Genomic DNA, 17,618 nt, shown 5'->3' on the forward strand with positions numbered 1-17,618 from the left:
ACTGTCTCCTCCACTAGCTTTGTTGTTGTTCCGATTTCCTAAGGCCCATTTGACTTTACATTCTAGGATGTCTGGCTCGAGGTCAGTGACCACCCCATTGTGGTTGTCAGGGATGTTAAGCTTGTTCTTGTATAGTTCTTCTATGTAATTTTGCAACCTCTTCTTAATCTCTTCTGCTTCTGTTTGGTTCCTGCCATTTTGGTCCTTTATCATACCCATCTTTGCATGAAACATTCCCTTCATATCTTCAATTTTCTTGAAGAGATCTCTGGTCCTCCCTATTCTATTGTTTTCTTCTATTTCTTTGCACTGTTCATTTAAGAAAGCATTCTTATCTCTTCTAGCTATTCTCTGGAATTCTGCATTCAATTGGGTGTATCTTTCTCTTTCTTCCTTGCCTTTCGCTTCCCTTCTTCAGCTATTTGCAAAGCTTCCTCAGACAGCCATTTTGCTTTCTTGCCTTTCTTTTTCTTTGGGATGGTTTTAGTTGCTACCTCTTGTACAATGTTGCAAACCTCCATCCATAGTTCTTCAGGCACTCTATCAGATCTAATTCCTTAAATCTATTTGTCACCTCTACTGTATATTCATCAGGGATATGATTTAGTTCATACCTGAGTAGCAGTGGTGGGTTGCCCCCAGTTCGCACCGGTTCTATAGAACCGGTAGTAAAACCGGCAGGAGGCTCTGCCCACTGACCCTGATGTCATGAAAATGCTTCTGTGAAAATGCCTCTGTGCTTGCGCAGAAGAGTGCCCCTTTGCAAACCGGTAGTAAAGGTAAGTAAAACCCACCCCTGCTGAGTGGCCTAGTGCTTTTCCCTACTTTCTTCAATTTAAGTCTAAATTTTGCAACGAGCTCATGATCTGAGCCACAGTCAGTTCCTGGTCTTGTTTTTACTGACTGTATAGAGCTTCTCCATCTTTGGCTGCAGAGCACATAGTCAATCTGATTTCTGTGTTGACCGTCTGGGGATGTCCATGTGTCGAGTCGTCTCTTGGGTTGTTCGAAAAGAGTGTTTGCTATGACCATTGTATTCTCTTGACAAAATTCTATCAGCCTGTGCCCTGCTTCATTTTGTACTCCAAGGCCAAACTTGCCTGTTATTCTGGTTATCTTTTGGCTTCCTACTTTAGCATTCCAATCCCCCATGATGATAAGGACATCATTTTCTGGTGTTAATTCTATAAGGTGCTGTAGGGCTTCATAGAACTGGTCAATTTCATCCTCTTCAGCACCAGTGATTGGGGCATAGACTTGGATTACTGTGATATTGAATGGTTTGCCTTGGATTCGAACTGAGATCATTCTGTCATTTTGGGGATTGTATCCCAGTTTGCTTTTCCTACTCTTTTATTGATTATGAAGGCTACTCCATTTCTTCTGAAGGATTCTTGCCCACAGTAGTATACCTGATGGTCATCTGAATTAAATTCACCCTTTCCTTTCACCTCCAGATGCATCCACAGCTGAGTGTCTTTCAGCTTTGGCCCAGTTGCTTCACTCTTTCTGGTGCTACTAGTACTAGCCCTCTGCTCTTTCCCAGTAGCATATTGGACACCTTTCGACCTGAGAGGCTCATCTTCCGGTGTCATATCTTTTTTCCTTTTGGTACTGTCCATGGGGTTTTCATGGAAAAGATACTGGAGTGGGTTGCCATTTCCTTCTCCAATGGATCATGTTTTGTCAGAACTCACTGCTATGACTTGTCTGTCTTGGGTGGCCCTGCACTGCATAGCTCCTAGCTTCATTGAGCTACACAAGGCAGTAATCCATGAAGGGGATGTATTATTTAGGATCACACTAATACTTCTATGATGCTCTTATAGAAATATACCAGAGTTTGGAATATTTTACAGCATGCCTGAATCAAGTTAAACCTTAATACATGAGAATGAATTTTTGAACTTACTAGAGGGTAATTTCCCAATCCATAATTTTTAATTGCATGCTACGCAGAACAGAACATGTGTTACGCAAAGTAAATGTTTAATATGTCAGTATTGTTTGACTGGATGCTCTGTGGTTCAGCAGCTCATCTCATTATTCCCACTGTCCAACAGATTTAAAAAATGTAATATTTCCAAGCAAAACATAAGCCAATCATATGCTATGTAAGGGTTGGTGCTTAACAAAGACTGAATCCAGGTTTCCAGGGCTCCAAGTATTGCTGTCCATGCCATTAGAGCTGCCATACTGTATTAGGCATTCTCTTCTTGCCATCATCTTATGGAAATTTGCTTTCAAACAGCACCAACATGGCCTGGACTTTCACATACACAAAAAGAGATCACATAAGGCAAAAGATAAAGCTGTAGAATGGCTGAGAGAAATAAGGGGAAAATAACAAAGAGCAGCAACCCAATTGTTCTTGATGCTGCTAATAAATGTTTACTAAACCTTTAATAACAAAGTATTGAACTTACTTTTCTGGTTAATCCAGCTGCTAAAGTCTTTATTGTTTTTTTTAAATGCCCTCGGAGTTCTAGAGCTTGAGATATTCTAAAAACAAAGCAGAATTTATAATGTCTGATCTATTCTGCAATTGCAAATGTATTAAGAAAATAAAAGACATTCCATTGTAATATTGGATGATATGTAGAAATTTCAATTCTGATGTTCAATAGCCAAAAAAGAAAAATCAAAACTGAAAATAACTACTTAATAACTTATAACAACTAATATGTTTCAGTTTTGAATGCAGAAACTGACTTCTATTAATAACAAATCTTGTGGCAGGGATCTAATTATTAAAAAGGATTCTTTGTCCATACCGATTAATGGCTATTGTAGCATCATCTTTCCTGATCCCTTTTATGGCTGCAAAAATCTCCAAATGTTCTTTCATGGTCAAGTTGGACCAGAGCGCATTCTCCTGAGGACAGTAGCCAAGAGCAGCATTTTCCTCTGTCACAGCTCCATCAGCTCCTTTAATCTGTACCTGTTCCAAATAGACAGCTTAAGAATCTCATTTGTTTTCATCCAATATAAGAATATATTTTGAAATATCAGTAAGGTGACAAGGAATGTTATATGAAATGCAAGTATTCCATACCAAAATAGTGCGTTCAGAACCAAGTCCAGGAAAGATGAAGAGAGATAGCATAGAGCTACACCTAATATCTAACTGAAGCTATTAACTAGAGCACAGATTTGATGGACAACAACATATGCAACTTCACAAGTTTTGTGTCTCCAGTCACTACTTCCATTGATGCTACTTTGAATGCTGCCATCTGCTTCTTCTTAACCACATACTTCATCCTTCCTCCTGATCATATGACCCAGACAGAAATATATCAATGTATAAGAATTCATGAGCTGGAATAGCCATAGCAACAAGTCAGCCAATGGGGATTGTTTGGTGACTGAGGCACAAGATTTGTTGTCTGAGCCATGCCAGATGGCTTGAAGCCTGGGCATGGCTTAACTGTTAGGTATATAAGAGAGCATGTGGGTGTTTGTATTTGCTAATACTTCTTCCACGTTGCAAGAGCTGCATGGGTATCGTATACATGCATCATGTTTTATATCATTGTATATAAAGAAGTTTCTTCTATATAATAAATCTTGCTGAATTATTTGTTTGTGTGCTGGTTGGATCGCTACAAACTCTATCAAAATATATGAAGCCTACCCACTCCTCTCCCCTATATAGGCACATTCACATACAAAGATACCACATCAAGGGAAATGAAAAAATTAGAAGACAGACAAAATGCATTACTTTGTTATACAGAAAAAAAAATCCAGATGCTCCCTGCAGCATCAGCTGGGAAAAGGGCTGGGAAGAATTCTAGAAGCTATGCTTTGCAAGTTCTTTCTTGTTAAAATGGCTAAAGTTACATTTACCTGTCCTGCACTTGGCTCTGTGTCTCCTATTATCAAGTTAAGTGTTGTACTTTTACCAGCTCCATTGGGTCCCAGAAGGCCTAAAACTTCTCCTGCAAAGTAAAATATTTCCATTAAAATAGAGCCAAGTGAACTGATAAGAAATGAATTAATAAGAACTCAGTAGAAACTCATAAGAATACAAACTAGTTTATTACATTATCAATTTAATGAGTACCGGAGTACCTTGGTCTAACACTTTGAGTTGTATTCAAAATATCAATCAATAAAATCTTAAGGCAAAGAGATACAGTACACATGTCACTGGAAAAGAACTGTTCAAGAATGAATTTGTTCTCTTCTGAGAGTTGTAGCCTCCCATGTCCCACCACATCCCCAATTTATACAATTCATTCAACTTCCTGTTGTAAAGATTGAGGAAAACATCCAGGAGGAGGAAGGAAAAAGAAAATTCCATTGCTTCCATGGGGTTTCACTTACATACCACATCGATGTACACCTTTAACAAAACAAGTCTTGCTTCCAACTACGTGCACACTACTATATTATAAGAGAGAAAATGAAAGATAGTCTATTTTGCCCTGGTTAATTCTTTTTATTTTAAGTTATTATCTTTAATATATCAGTTAGATATGATAAATCAATTAGGATTATTGAGAAGGTAATAGCAAAAAAATCAGAATCTCACCATCCCAGCTCCGTTCTAAAATAGATAAAAATATGTATATGGTGGGAATCTAGATTGAAGGCTTAGAAATGAGAAATTGGTGTGTGTTATCAAAGCGTGCTACTCTAATTGCTATAAAGTGCATCCTTTTCTTGTTTTCCTTTTTGGAGTACTTATTACAGGTGTCCTCGACTTACAACCATTCATTTATTACGGTTTAAAGTTATAATGGCACTGGAAAAAAAAGTGACTTATGGCTGTTTTTCACACTTTTCACACACACACTGTTGCAGCATTCCCACGGTCATGTGATCAAAATTTGAATGCTTGGCAATTGTATCATATTTATGATGATTATTGTTCCCCAGGGTCATGTGATCACCTTTTGCAACAAGCAAATCAAAGGGGTTTCACTTTACAACCATGATACTAACTTAACAACTGCAGTGATTCAATTACCAACTATGGCAGGAAATGGTCATAAATTGGGACAAAACTTATTTAACTGTCTCGTTTAGCAACAGAAATTTTGGGCAGAATTGTGGTCATAAGTCAAAGATTAACTGTATTCTTTTTGTTAAGTTTGCATTAAAAAATAAGTAAACTTCTTTCTTCTTTCCAATGAATTTTATGTATTCTTGGTAAGGATGGGCATTAACTATCTTCATACACTGAAGCAAAAGAAAACCAAAGTTCAGCCTTATTGTCTGCTGTGTGCTATATTCACAGAATATACCCTGGACGTCAATCATCACTCCAAAGTGGGGACTGAGAAAAGATGTATTGTTTGACCTTGATCTGATAACAGTTTAATTGAATTCTGTGATTCAATAATAGAATCTGATGGGAAATATATCACATTTAATTTACTGATCATTTACTTGGTGAAATTCTGAGCATTGCTATCCCTAATTTGACATTAGCGTTTGAAACCCCACAATGCTTCTTTTACTTAATTTTTGCTGATCAATGACTATAATAGATTTATAATAGAGACTGAGTTAAGAATATTGTACATTCCAATCAAACCTTTTTTAACACAAAAGGAGACGTTTCTGGTAGCCACTTTTTTTTCTTCCTTCTTCTTCTTGAAACAAAAAGAGGAACAAGTCTTTCCATGTTTGTATTCCTTGCGCAAGTCATGGACAATGATAATTGGTTTCTAAGCAGAGAGAAGATATTGCTTACACTATATACACATGGCCATTTTGTACTCTTAGTTGATCTAGATATGAGACAATCTCTTTTGGTAAATCACAGAAACAAGTAGAAGTGGCTACTTCTTACCAAGAGTATGCCATTGTAGCTCAACTTATCTCTACCTGGAAGCAGATTTCCACTGTGTTCAGATAGATCTTTCCCGTTGTCTGCTTGCCACATTATCTAACTATGTGAACTGTTATCTAAACAATAATTCCTTAAACTGGTTTGGACAACAGAACAACAATGACTGTGTCAGTGCCTCAGCCATGATGGTTTACAATAGAAAAGACAATACCTAGATCCCACTTGTTTTAAACCTTCCATCAATGTCTTAATTTTTATTAAATGGTTTTGGACATTATGGCATGACATCTACTTCGCTATCTCTTTCAAATGTTCTCCCTGCATGTTGTTCCTCTTATGGCATTTGGTTTCGTTAAATAGCTGTTTGTTCTTTCTTGATGCTGGTTTCCTGGAAGATTGTGCTATACATTAATTATGTAAAAAGATTTTTGGCCTCTGCCAACACCTCTCCATTTTAAGAATTGGAATCTTTCATTATTAAACACCAACGCAAGTTAAAAACATCATCAAAACCATATCTTATGGGGAGATTCAGTTTATGCCCATACCCTTCTCAGTACCTAATCCTTCCTGCTCCTAATACTTTGTCTGCTCTGTACACAAAGCTTTACCTATCCAGATGACCCAAAACCAGGGGTGGGTTCTAAAATTTTTTACTACCGGTTCTGTGGGTGTGGCTTATTTTATGGGCGTGGCTTGATGGTCATGTGACAACTATTTAGGATTTAGCACTGGTCTACCAGGCTTTTAACTGCTTGCAGAGCTGTACCGATCTATCCATTTATTTTTGCAGGCACTGGTCTACCCATTTATTTTTGCAGGCACTGATCTATTCATGTATTTTTGCAGGCACTGGTCTACTCATGTATTTTTGCAGGCACTGGTCTACTCACGTATTTTTGCAGGCACCGGTCTACCCATTTATTTTTGCAGGCACGGGTCTACTCATTTGTTTTCTTTTAACACTGATTAACTGTAGGGCGGCCCTTTGAAGTCCCACTGCAAGAATTTAAACAGTTTTTTTCCCTCTAGCCATCAGCTGGGACTCAGGAGGCAGCAACAGATTGGAGATGGGGCCAAATAAAAGGTAAGAATAATGCGGGGGGTGGGTGGGGGGAGCGGGGGGGCAGAACTGGTTTGGTGACATCATATTGTCACCGCTACCGGCTCGGCGGAACCGGGTGGAACCAGGAGGAACCCACCACTGCCCAAAACATATGACATAGTAATTTCTTTCCAAATACTGTCTGGGTATTTTTGAACTGTGGTGTTTTCTTACTTCAATAGTGCCTCAATATCCTTGAGTCATTCAAAGTAAATATATATTTGCAGTGTAAAGGTGTTAGGTAGGATGCTATGCAGGATTGTGCATTTAGCTATATTTCATAAGGAAATTAAATATATTCTTGGAACATGTTATACATCTTTTTCAAAATAAGAAAAGCCCAATAGTTATGCTATACCTCTCCTTCATTGACAGAAGCCAGTGCACTCTGAGCTCTGGTCCTTTCATCTAGGACATCTTTGTCATCTGCTTGGCTGAGCTCTTCAGGATTCTGATGGGTTCTTTTTCTTTGTGGAGAAATCCTAGGGACCAAAGATATAACAAGTGATTTGATATCAAAGTATAAATGGTAATTTCAGTTAGGAAGGTTTTGGTATGGTCAACTGACTAATCAATGAAATATACTATTACTATCACAATTAGGAAGGTAGCAGAAGGTTCAGAGCTTGTGAACCATGTTGAGATTAAATAAGAAATGATTGGAAAAATCCCTCAACAAAATGACTATGGGGAAGACCTTAGAAAGGAAAGAAACCTTACACATTAAGTGATTTCTGGTGTAGAAAGTCTGTGTCTGCAAGAAGTAGGGGACTTTTTGTCACCTGCTTCATCCCATATTGTAACTGGCCTTCCACCCACCTCTCCCCACGGTCAGAATCACATTTTGTAGACCTTTTTGCTTTCTCCCTCATTGAGCTACCATAAATGGGTAGCCTACATCCAAATGACCACTTGATAGTGGCAACAAGTTGGCATTTATTGCCATAAAAGGTGATCCACCAACCAGGATGGACCTACTACAGGTAGTCTTCAACATACAAGCACAATTGAGCCCAAACTTTATGTTGCTAAGTGAGAAATTTGTTAAGTGAGTTTTGCCCCAGTTTATGACTTTTCTTGCCACATTTGTTAAGTGAATCACTGCAGTTGTTAAATTAGTAACATGGTTGTTAAGTGAATCTGGTTTCCCCATTGACTTTGCTTGTCAGAAGGTTGCAAAAGGTAATCACATAATCCTGGGACACTGCAACTGTCAAAAATGTGACCCAGTTGTCAATCATCCAAATGTAAATCACATGACCATGGTGATGCTGTAACAATTATAAGTGTGAAAAATGGTCAAAAGTCACTTTTTTCAGTGTTGTTGTAACTTTGAATGGTCACTAAGTGAACTGTTGTAAGTCAAAGACTACCTATAGTAAATTGTATCTTTTCATTTTGTTTGCATGTTTTTCTTTATGAGGCACACGACACTTGGGAGAGATAGTTGTTATAAGGAAATAGAAGTAACCAGTAGCAAGATGGATGGACTCAATGATAGTAGAGATGGCTACAGCATTAGAAAGCATGAAGGACAAGGTTAGGAAAGACTGTCATGGAGAAAATTTATGTGGTCACTAAGAGTTGACTCCAGCTTGATGGCATGCAATCAATCAATCAATTTTATTATTAATATAATTGCTTTTATCCAAGGAAGATACATATCCAAAACACACTTATGCACATTACAATATATACAAACCTAAAAATGGGATCTCTTTTCATAACTGTCTGGTCATATTTCATCACGAGATAACGCAGTAAAAATATGAGGATTATACCCTGCAAGTAGGGCTAAATACAAGCAAAAATAGAAAATTAGAATCATATATCCAGCACTATAGTTATATAGATTATACCGAACACTGTTCTGATTGGTTCAGCAGGAATCAGAATAATCTTCAATTCACATTATGCTTTTGTTCAATCCAAACTGTGATTCTCTCCACCAGAGTCATAAATTACAACTGGTTTCATTAAAATGACTTGGACACAATCACATATAGTTTTTGAAATCAAGATATTAACATGCAAAATTTTTAATTTATCTCTTAGCACAATTGTAGCATCAAGCTTATTTATTTATTTCATTGAGAAGTGAAATAGATATAAATCAATGTAGCCTCACAAATTCGGCTGTGGGTTTGATTTTATATCCAATTTGCTGTATTCAATCAGAATTAAAAAATTTTGGAACACTGAAAGTATGTCGTAGGAAATCAAGTCCATTTCACTTCTCCATTGCTGTCCATTTCTACAAACTGATCCTCTGTTTGATCTGCTGATACTCTGTAGAAAATGACTTAGAAGTAATCACACTGATTAGCATGAAGTTTATTGTATGATCATGGTCTGATTGCTAAGTAAAAAGGCTGAGTTTTGGAAAATCTGTCTGGAAAATGTTCTCCTTCTCTGTTGGCCATGGCCATGGATAGGGAAATGAAAGCAGTAACATTAGCTTGTTCCATCCTTCTCCAAGCTCTGCTCTCCAGACTCCTCACAAGAAGTTCATTCATTCTTTCAGATAGGCAATATTCAGGCATATCACATTCTCAGGAACTCTATACTCATCACAATAATTATTCCCTGCAAACCGTAGAAAGCAGTAGGCAGTGTACTGTATAATATTAATGACTGTCTTTGTTTTTGCAATGGCCGTATACTGAGGTCTATGTCAGATATTGCCTGCATATGATGCACCAGAGACTAGAAGGGGTTAAGTCTTTACAGACATCACATGTGATTATATCAGCCAATGAACTCTCTTATTGGACTCTTACCTAGAAACCACTTGGATATCTTCCCTTTTTTTCTCTCTCTCTCTCATCTATCTCTCAGTGAGACAACACGTGAACTTCTCTCTCCTCTCAATATCTGAGTCATACAGTTAGGGTAAAAAAATGTAACAGGACACCCTATTCATTATCGTATGCATGTATATATTTGTAAATAATAAAAACAACCTTTTGAACCTGAAGCTGTATTGACCAAATAACTTCCTCATAGAACCAAATGAGCACGACCATTATATATCTGATAAATGGTAGCAGACAATGAAAAATTATTGCTCAGGTCTATGAATTTTTTGTAAATTTTAAAATCATAGAACGATTTTTCCTAACATGGAATCCTTGAACCTGAATGAACTATCTTTACAAGAGATTGATACATTAACCGTATCCTTAACAAAACAGCACCAATCATTATCCAAAAGACTAAAAAAACTTTCTATTGAAGCTACGCAGCAAGTACAAACTTCTTTCCAAAAGGACCCAATTTTTTTTCTCCTCTTCACCTGAACACCGAAAGAACAGAACCACACTTACAACAACCTTGCTTCGATCTCAATTCTACTCCACCTCATGACTATCATCAAGAACTTCAACCTTCTGAATCCCTTGTATGTTCCAACCCTATAACTTCAGACCAACTTTTATTTTCTCAAGCTTCTCCAAAACAGCATTTATATCAAGCTTTATATGCGACAGGCCTACTAAATGCAGGCTGGACTCCTTAAAGAACTCTTGAACTGTTAAACACCCTTTTATCCTCACCAGACCTGTCTTTGCAGCCGCCGCCTCGCTCCCCCCCCCTTATCACCGAAGATGCTGCCGCTGCCACCTCCAACACTACAAATGCCCCGTCCAAACAACAAATTCACACAATTTTTGCAGCCTTTGCATCAAAAGCCAACCTACCTTCTACAACAGCCCACGCCGTCGCAGCAGCTCTTCCAAATCAAACTACAACCACCACCTCCATTATTCCTCCTATCATTGAATCACCTACAACATCTTCTCTCACACCAAACGACTCCAATCAACAATCCGACGTTCAATTACCTATCTCTGCTGACAGTAACTCATTTCAGCCTTCTATTACTGTAAACTGTAATGATTTAAATATTGAAACTAATCATTCTTTGTCTTTATCTACTAATGTAAATTTATCTTTAGAAATTGAAACTGTTTTGCAACATTTTAAACAACATGGCCCATTACCTTTATCACCAAGCTTCAAAAAATTACAAACCTCAGGTAATAATTTCCCTACTTGGGAACAAGAAACTCATTTACATCTTTTAAGAGAAGGCACATTTCTTATAATTGAATCTCCCCCTAATAAGCCTTGGTCATCTGACTTAACTTTTCTTCACAATAGTGTTTATGCCACTCTTATGTCAACTTTAGAAAGTGATATTGTTTATTCTATACCTACAGGTTTTACTGCACAAGAAGTATGGGAATACTTACAAAAACATTACAACAAACCCTCACCTGCAACTATCGCTACGCTTGCCAGTAACTTTTATAGCACCATATATAAACCTGGCACATCTATGGCCAAACATCTTTTCCATCTCGAATCCATGCGAAAACAACTGATTCAAAGAAATCATCCTGTACCTGAAACTGCCATGATTGGTATCATTTTCAATTCTATTAAACACATCCCTGGTTGGTCAGGATTCATTAATAGTCTCCACTCCTTACCCCCCCCCACATGTTCACTGTCGTTGAAATCAAATCCAAATTAATAGATGAAGATAGAAGACTCTATCATACTGATAGATACCCTACTTCTTTTGACCACCCTTTTTACCCAAAACATGATTCCCATCCTTCACATTCTTCACACAAACCCTTCTACCAAAACTGGCAGAAACACCCCTCTCAATATCAAAATAATTTTAATTATTGTAACTATAGAGGACATTATCATACCTACAACTCCCATCCCCCACACAGTGACAACACCACCCACACTCATGATACAAGGGGATACATCCCTACAGACAAGACTAACAAAAGAAATCATACTATCAAAGAACATACTGAACCTAAAAGATCCATGCCCACTGAATTTTACATTAGAAAGGGTCCCACACACAAAGATTATAAAGACAGAAGGGGACAACATACTGAACAATCTATATATTCTAACTCTGAATCCCAAACATTTGGCATCTTTCCCAACACCCACCAATACCTGCATGACACCATGCACCTATGGGTCATTGATTCTGGAAGCATACACCATACCACCAATAACAAATCCATATTATATGATATTCACCCAACCAATATTTCTATTACAGCAGCAAATGGTACTTCCAATATAATTGAATATGAAGGATCTATCTTTATACCCGGTATAGGGGACATTAGTCAAGTGCTCTATACTCCTACCTTTGGCCACAATATTTTGAGTACTTCAAAATTAGGTAAAATTGGTTTTAAAGTATCTCTTGATGATCAACATGGTTTTATAAAATCCAAACATGATAACACTATTGTTGCTAATATTTCTGTCATTAATGATTTACCTTTTCTTATTCCAGATTCCTTTACATCATCCTCACCTATGACTCAACTACCTCAATCCTCATCGAGACCTGACCCTGACAATCATCCCGACCGTACCCGACACCCACCACGAAGGTACCACACCTCACCATACCAATACACATGACACTTCCGACTCACATAATGACCAACACACCACACCACACCTCTCTACAACTTCACCCACATCACAAAACCAACGAACCTCGAAAACAAAAATTCAAACTCATATAGGTGAACCTTTACACGATAATTGTGCCCATTTATTACACAGACGTTTAGTAAATGCCAATACTGTTGCTGTAGACAATACTCAAAATTCCTCCCAAGGCATATGCACTAAGGATTGCCCTATCCAACTTGACTGTGAGATTTGTAAAGCTGCAAAATCAAAAGCAGCCCCAATTCCCCACACCAGCACCAGACGATCAAAACACATATATGAATTGGTACACATTGACATTGTAGGCCCTTTTCCACTTTCTTTGGGCAAATGCAAATATTTTTTGAACTTAGTCGATGATTTCAGTGATTTCGGACATATCTATACCCTTACTGAAAAATCTCAAGCCTTTCAAAAAATAAAAAAAAATTACACTCTCATACAAAACCAACACAACATCAAATTAAAGAAAATTCAAACAGATTGTGGAGCCGAATTCACATCTGTACAATTTCAAAACTGGATTGACTCCAAAGGCATTATATACTACAAAACATCTCCTTTTACCCCCCAGCAGAATGGGATTTGTGAAAGAAAAAATGGAATATTACAGACCATGATGTGCAGCGTCATGTTAGATGCTGATGTACCCCCTAGCTATTGGGCAGAAGCCCTTGCATATGTCAATTACACTGTTAACCACACATGGAATAAGGTTATTAACCAAACGCCCTATTTTCTTGTATATGGCACTCAACCACACCTCACACATCTTCACGTTTTTGGCTGCTATGCATACGTCAATATCCCCAAACCACTCAGACGGAAGGGGAATGAGGTGTCCAAAAAATTATGTTTCGTAGGATATGCACCAGGTTCGAAAGCATATCGATTCATAAAAAACAACAACACAGTAATAACTTCCCGTTCAGCCACATTCATAGAAAACCACAACTGGACCAAAATACACTCAAATAACTCATACATATTAACCCAAGAAACAAATACATCAGATACACCACAGAGAATTCAACATGTACAAACAATAACACCAAAAGTTACACCACGAACAGATAACACAGATACACTACCAATCAGAAAATCCAAACGAATTACACAAGGCATCCCACCTAAAAGATTTGACATGAACAATGTAACACAGACAAACCAAATACCCATCACTCCAAAAAATTTCAAACACATGCTCCAATTACTGGAATCAGAACAATTAAAATGGTGGGACGCTATGTCCAAAGAAATGGACTGTTTAATAAATTTAAAAGTATTCACAAAAACAACACCTCCACAACACAAACATCCAATTGGCACTTGATGGATTTACAAAATTAAAACACTCCCTGACAACACATATCTATACAAAGCCGGTCTCGTAGCCCAAGGTTTTGCCCAACACTTTCCCGAAGATTACGATGAAACTTACTCCCCTACAGTAAAACCAGAAAGTGTAAAAACGGCACTGACTTCAGCCATTGTCTCAAATCAAGAAGTCTACCAATTTGATGTCCAAACCGCATACCTCCATGCACCATTAGAGGAGGAAATTTATGTCAATGGGGAACGAGGATTCCAAGTTGAATTTGGCAAAACGTGGAGGCTACACAAAGGGTTATATGGCTTAAAACAATTGGGCAAACTCTGGTTTGACTGTCTTACCAAAACTTTAAAATCAATGGGGTATAATCAAATTCGATCTGACCAGTGCGTAATGACAAAACCTTATGAAGGGGGGAAAGAAATTATTTTAATCTATGTTGTTGATTTGATTTATATCGGGCCCAACATACAATCCAGCGAACAATTTGCAAACAAATTAAGAGTACATGTTAATTTAAAGACCTTAGGTCATATAGACCAATATCTGGGCGTACAAATTTTTAAAACTGATAGAGATTTTTGCTTCTCACAAAAGGATAAGATTGAAGACCTGTTACAAAGATGTGGCATGGAAGACTGCAACCCCACAGATACACCCATGTGCACTGACTATAATAAAATTGCTTATCTAGACGGTAACAAGCATCACGATAAAACTCAATAGCAATCCATCATAGGATCACTCCTTTATATCAGCAGATGGAGTAGACCGATATATCATTAAGTACAAATCTCTTATCTAGACAAGTAGATGAGCCTAAAGAACAACATTGGGTTGCTATGAAAAGGTTATTCAGATATTTGCATAATACAAAAGATATGATCTTATTATTAGAACCTGATGAAGGGGTCACCCCAGAACTTATCTGTTATTCAGATGCCAATTGGGCAGGGGATGAAAAATCAAGAAAAAGCACATCAGGCTTTATATACTTCCTAAATGGTTGTCCCAGAGACTGGCGTGTTTGTCGCCAAAACTTCATTGCTAATTTCACGGCAGAAGCTAAATATGCCAGTGCTTCTGACGCTTCCACACTTCTCACATGGATATACAAATTAGTTTCAGATATTTGGACACAACCTTCACTACCTATCACTCTCCACAAGGACAAGGAGTCTGTCATAGCCTCTTCGGTCAGGGATGATGTCAGCTTCAGATCTCGCCATATTGATATACGTTATAAAAATGGAGAGATCTAGTTAAAAAGGGTTTTGTTGAATTTGTTCATTGCGATACCAAGGACCAAATTGCCGATTTCTTAACTAAACCTGTATCTTGTGAAATACATTGGAACCACTGCAAATCAGTTGGACTGTACTTATAATTTATTTTTTCTTATACTTGTGTTTATTATTATTATTGAACACTGTTCCATCACACTTGGCAATAGAAGGGATCTGTCAGATATTGCCTGCATATGATGCACCAGAGACTAGAAGGGGTTAAGTCTTTACAAATATCACATGTGACTATATCAGCCAATGAACTCTCTTATTGGACTCTTACCTAGAAACCACTTGGATATCTTCCCTTTTTTTCTCTCTCTCTCTCATCTATCTCTCAGCGAGACAACACATGAACTTCTCTCTCCTCTCAACATCTGAGTCATACAGTTAGGGTAAAAAAATGTAACAGGACACCCTGTTCATTATCGTATGCATGTATATATTTGTAAATAATAAAAACAACCTTTTGAACCTGAAGCTGTATTGACCAAATAACTTCCTCATAGAACCAAATGAGCACGACCATCAATATATATCTGATAGTCTAGGCCAAAAGGTTCCGCCTTCATCTCGCATCACAAGTGGGTGGGTGTCTTTTGAGGGAATTCACAGGTGGAATTTCGTGGTTTGTGGCAAGCCCTTCACCTTGCTCTCATAGTGAATATTATTATTTTCCTAATACCTCAGGAGGGCTAAAGAAATAATGCAAAATCTATTCCCAATAACAAAAACCACATACATACATACACGAACATGGCCCCTGGTACTATAAATAAATACATGCAGTTCTCACCATGAAAGTAGATATAAAGAGCTGTGTCTGAGTTGAAATATTATATTCATAAGTATGAAAGCCTTCCAGCAGCTATTTAAAAAGCAGAAGGAATAAAAAAAGGACAGTTATTTTCCGCATTTCTATTTCATCCAAGAAAGGGCGGACTGCCAGAGCAAATTCTAAATTCTAAATCCCTGTGCTTCTCCCCCTCCTACTTCTGGCCTGGCCAGAGGGAAAATATTTTGTTTCCCTCAGACTGAGCCAAGATTTGGAAGAGGATAAGAGTCAAGAAGCCCAGCTGGGAATAAATAAGAAGAAAAAGCGTGAAAAAAGACATTTTGTCTGAACAGAAATAAAAAACAACTTTAAAAAAAAAAGAGAGAGAAAAACATAGGTTGAATTCTTGAGAAAAAATGTATAGCTTCATAGAAAGGGACCACAGGGATATACAAAAGGTGAAAGGATATAGGTGAAAACAGCTTAAAAGAAAATGACTACAATATAAAGGTGAAAACAAAAAGAAATAGAGAGGTCAGAATAAACAAATATATTGGAGATACAGAATGGAATGATAGGAACCTATGGTAAAATTGGACTTCAAAGAATATAGTATAGTTTTAAAATAATAGTTAAAATAGAGCATAGTTTGGGAACTATAGAATCAGTTTCTAAAATAGATGAAGCTGTTAAAAATTTAGGATTCTTTTGTGGGGGAGGTGAAGGGGTAGCTTTCCTTGTTTTGTAAAGCCAGTTTCCTCCAGCTATTGAACAGAGATCCAAAAATCCAACCAACTTTCCAGCATTATGTGTCTATGGAGTCTGGGTCAATCTGATGATTATTAGTTCAAACAAGAACCAGTGGGAGATTGATACTTTGGGGATTGGTAAAACCTTAGAAAAACTCAACTAATTCTGGGACTTGAGATGTTTGGTCAGATAGGGCCCAAATCTCCCATCTCTGTTATACTAATGTTGCCCCATTCTTCTGGGCTTTCTAACCCATGCTCTACATAGACTTAAGCAAATGGGATTGTGACTGAAGTTGACAATCATTTAAACTTGAAGTAGGCTTACCACATTGCTTTGTCTAACTGTCCATTGGCGTGCAGCTAGGGAGGCAAAATAAACCAATTGACACAGAGCTCCCAGAAAAAAAAGGGAAAGGTTTTTGCTAGAGTTCACTTTGAAGGAAAAATTAATTTTAGTGAAATTTTAGTTTTGGAAAGAGGCAGTCCTGCCCTTGAGAGATTGTTGGAGAGGATCTGCTTCCTGGGAAACATTCAGAGAACTTTTTTTATCCATTAACTGTATTCCCTATACAAACTGGGTGGATGAAAAACTGTTTATGTTCAGATCCAGTTTTCATAAGAAGAGGCTAAGAGATAATAGATAATATTGCACTTACAATTGTAAAAGAAAATATAAAAGTTGTAACTGGAAACATAGGAACAAAGAAACTTAACAGGTGTCTTATGTAGTCCTGTGAAATTAAATTTGTCACGATACTTATTATGAACCAAAGCAGCATGACCTAAAATGAAAGGAAAATATTTTAATATTTTTTAACAAATGAAGTCACTTTACACAATTTTCTGTTCTATAACATCTGTCTTGACTTTACAAAGGTCTTGATTTCAATTAAACCACCCTAACTTTTGCATTTGATCATTGCTATCCATAAAGCAGAGACTACTTTTCTTCTTATGTTTCCCTTCTTTTTGCTTCTAATTAAACCTGCTGTGGAAAATGAGATTTACTCATCTTATTTTTTTCACCATTGAATAATACAATTTATATTTTGA

General features: G+C 37.3%; 1 protein-coding gene across 3 annotated transcripts in view; it reads right to left on the reverse strand.

The window, feature by feature from the left end:
* Positions 1 to 17,618, reverse strand: part of LOC139312705 (ABC-type organic anion transporter ABCA8-like) — a 74,723-nt gene that overhangs the window by 10,302 nt on the left and 46,803 nt on the right. For all 3 annotated transcript variants that reach the window (XM_070937717.1, XM_070937718.1, XM_070937719.1), the window contains 8 exons: positions 17,222 to 17,347; positions 15,835 to 15,906; positions 8,614 to 8,705; positions 7,270 to 7,393; positions 5,549 to 5,681; positions 3,853 to 3,944; positions 2,775 to 2,941; positions 2,427 to 2,502 (listed from right to left, as the gene is read on the reverse strand). In XM_070937717.1, the coding sequence (XP_070793818.1) occupies positions 2,427 to 2,502; positions 2,775 to 2,941; positions 3,853 to 3,944; positions 5,549 to 5,681; positions 7,270 to 7,393; positions 8,614 to 8,705; positions 15,835 to 15,906; positions 17,222 to 17,347 (882 nt within the window). The remainder of the gene's footprint in view (positions 1 to 2,426; positions 2,503 to 2,774; positions 2,942 to 3,852; positions 3,945 to 5,548; positions 5,682 to 7,269; positions 7,394 to 8,613; positions 8,706 to 15,834; positions 15,907 to 17,221; positions 17,348 to 17,618) is intronic.

This window comes from Pituophis catenifer, unplaced genomic scaffold, assembly GCF_029215685.1.
Source record: "Pituophis catenifer annectens isolate HBS135680 unplaced genomic scaffold, rPitCat1.0.hap2 SCAF_2, whole genome shotgun sequence".
Lineage (NCBI taxonomy): Eukaryota > Metazoa > Chordata > Lepidosauria > Squamata > Colubridae > Pituophis > Pituophis catenifer.